At 31.9% G+C, this 3494-nt stretch overlaps 1 protein-coding gene across 1 annotated transcript; it reads right to left on the reverse strand.

Annotated features, from left to right (window-relative positions):
• Window positions 1-3232: 3232 nt before the first annotated feature.
• On the reverse strand, window positions 3233-3484 carry Smp_032470 (hypothetical protein; the record flags this gene model as incomplete). The annotated part of the gene is made up of 1 exon (XM_018790069.1): window positions 3233-3484. One exon carries the CDS (start codon window positions 3482-3484, stop codon window positions 3233-3235), a length of 252 nt encoding a protein of 83 aa, XP_018655449.1.
• Between the last annotated feature and the right edge of the window lie 10 nt (window positions 3485-3494).

The raw sequence follows: 3494 nt of genomic DNA on the forward strand, positions 1-3494 counted from the left end.
TGCGACCTACGCTCCTCCACGAGGGGTAACAGGCGTAAGTAAGTAAGAGTCATTCATGAGATTATTTATCGTTGTTAAACACGGTATATATATCTTTTTTATTGAAGATTAATTAAGGAGGCCGAACTTGAGAAGTCTAAAATGTTGTATTATACTACCAATCTAAAAGAATTAATACATTAACATATAACAGCAACAAATGAAAGGACTATCTCAGGTTATTCGAGCTCTTCGATCCACGTTTATCATCATCATCATCATCATTTTCTACTGGTTGATAATAATACTTTGAATTATTGTGAGCTATTCTTGATATTTTATTTTTGTAATTTATTGTCTGTATGGATTACTTTGAGAAAGTTATTAATCTGAACATGATAAAACTGTTGACTATTAGGTCACTAATATCGAATGAGTCAATTGTTCAACACGAGTACTTAAAAGTATGTGTATTGAACTTTAAATTCTTAGGTTTAATTTCCTGTTACGTCGAGGATGAACAGTGTTGACGGGTCACAAATTATTAGCCATCGAATTAGTATGGATTTATAATGAAAATCATAGTAAATTATCCTTAAAATTCCACAGTATTAGCTAGATAAACTCATATTATTATATTGTGTGGGGTACAATACAGCTATTTTGTGTACAATAATTGATTTATTTTAAAATTATTAATCAATGTTATAAACCTATGTTAATTTACAAACTGTTTTTTAAGTTCAATTTTCCTTACTACTGAAATACACAATCGAGTACCACAAACCATTTAATTACCAAATTTATATTCTACATCCTTATTAGTAAGGGTTTTACTGACCTCGTTTTCGATATTCAAGGCGGAATTCTAGTAATTTTTTGTTTGTATACATGTTTCTTATGTGAATGTACTTGTTCTCCGTCTCATTGTGAACAGCTATATTAAAATCGAGATCTATCCGAGTCTCGAATCAGATAAAGCATGTTCCTTGAATTCCAATGTTAATCATAATCCATTCATAATATTTATATCTTTAAAGTAAATAATATTTATCATAGACACTTGATTGTTATGCAAAAATAATGGTTTTCCTTCGCGTTTTTCAGGAAAAAATTCATATAATCAATGAAACATTGTGTAGTCGGGACAAAAATATTTTGCGACTAAAATTTTAATGTTTCATCAGTAGAAATGAAGTGAAATAAAAAAACAAATAACAATTATAATTGAGTCAGTCAGTCAGCTACAACGTAGGACCAGGCACATTTGTGCATCGGTCCAAGTTGCCATACCTCGTTAGCACAACAAGATCAACACCTGATTCATACACGTAATTAATTTAGTGGTGGTAGTATATAAAAGATAGGTTGTATATAAGGATATAGTATAGGAAGGAAGAACGTTATGAAGCAATTTTAATCTCAAGGTTTAAAGGAATATAAAGAGTGTATACACCTACGCCATTGTGATCGATTCTGAGCCATGTCACCTAGAGTCTCCAATCATTGGTTACGATAGTCTTGTGGACCCCAACCAAGTAGTCTGCATCTACCAATATGGCTTAGACTAGAAGAGTACAAATCATTTTTTCTGATTATCACTTGAACATATCTTATTACAAGTAATCCACTGTGATCCTAGTTACTTGTAAGTCTAAGATATGAATTTTCGAGATACAGAGTGTAATCATAAATTATAAATAAGAAGATTAAACCAATAGATATTATGTTAATGATGAAAATAATCAATATAATTGTAACTATACATGAGATGATGTAGATTTACGATGAGTTCTATCAAATTATATGATGTTTAACTGTTCAAAATGACATAGTAATGTACGGATAATATTTTGATGAGGAGTGAGTTTCGAACTACTAGTCATTAGATTCCAATTAAATATTCTAATGGTATCAAGTTCTCTCTGAGCACTAAATATAATCAATTCTATGTGTGTGGAATTGAAATCAAACACTAGTGAGAAGTTCTAAACTAAGATGAAATAGTTGTCTGACGGTTCGTATTTCATATCAGTTCCGAATCGTCTTGATCTGTTGTAAAGCTTAAAAGTACCTTTAAAAGTATGTTACTTAGTAACCAGAGTTTTAAGATGTTGGTTGGAGGTAGTTAACAAGGTTTCCTTTGGACTATCTCCAACCACCATCTTATCTCAACATAGAACACGTAATATCGAGTCACCTAGATTGATGGCCATATTACAACTTGGTCTATAGGATTCGATCTGCACTCAGAAGGATCTGACACATATGACACTGATCATCACCTAGTGATCAATTAATTGTAACGAGAGTTTTATTTGAACATCAGTATATTGATAACAAATGTTAAGTAGACAAGGTTCTTCGTCAATGATTTTTGTAGTCAACTAACTTAACAGGATTACTAAGCTTAAGATTTATCAATAAACTAGATTTTATACTGTGAGAAACTATATTTCTGTTAATTAAATAGAGTGACATTGTTTACAGTCTAGAAAAAACTTTTGAGAACATCTCCAAAATCTACTTATCCTGACTATATATACCATATTTTGTATCAACACTTAGCTTCAAGATAACCAACTTATTGTATAATGTTTCTAAAGAAACACATTACTTCACTAAACAAAATGAAGAAAATTATTTTAGCTGAATCGTCTTTATTTTGTTTATAACCTGAATCTAAACAGTTAAAACAACCCTTTTGAATTTGAAATAAAATAACTTTGTTCTGCACAAGTAAGATGTGTGATAAATTTCATTCAATTAATTATGGGTGAGTATTCAACTTCGTTGTTTTGTTATCTCATGGTTTTGTTTACTGCTGTGTGGGCGCCTACAGAGTGGAAGAACTCGGATATACAATTAACATACGGAAAATGAAGGATGTTATGATGAAAATATCAGAAACAAAATGTATAAGTAACTTCTTCGTGAAAGATTATGTTATAAGGGGTTTCTGTTGAGATTGTAAGTAGTTTTTTATTTATACTTGAAATCATGAGTCAATTGAAGCTAGACCACCGTAGAAAACCCTGGGAAGCACTGGACGACCGTTTCGTCCTATTGTAGGCCGCTCGCACAAATCCTTTTCCTCTGCTTTAAGCAAATTATATGTCTGAAGAATTGAGGAGGACTTTTCAGTGAGTGCTTTAAAATGATCATAAAACAGTTTTTCAGTCATTACAAGCGATGATGTTTCGGAAATATTGTTGGTCAACCCAAGCTCTGACTCGAGTTCTTTAATCTTTACCTATGCAATATTATGAGAGTTGATACAACCAGAATGAACCTTTAGTTCTTTGATTGAGTCAATGATAGCCTGCTTCGCTAAAATTTCTTCACTATGCATTTCATCCAACATTAAGAACAAATGGGATGATAAAGAATGAATTCTCGGCTGTAAATTTTCTCCTTCTAAACCCATGGCATTCCAAATGTCAGCTATCATGACCAATCTCTGTGATATTTGGCCCAAAACATCAGCAACCCAAGGAGGCAACATTAACAGCCCG

Source organism: Schistosoma mansoni, chromosome W (genome assembly GCF_000237925.1).
Source record: "Schistosoma mansoni strain Puerto Rico chromosome W, complete genome".
Classification (NCBI taxonomy): domain Eukaryota; kingdom Metazoa; phylum Platyhelminthes; class Trematoda; order Strigeidida; family Schistosomatidae; genus Schistosoma; species Schistosoma mansoni.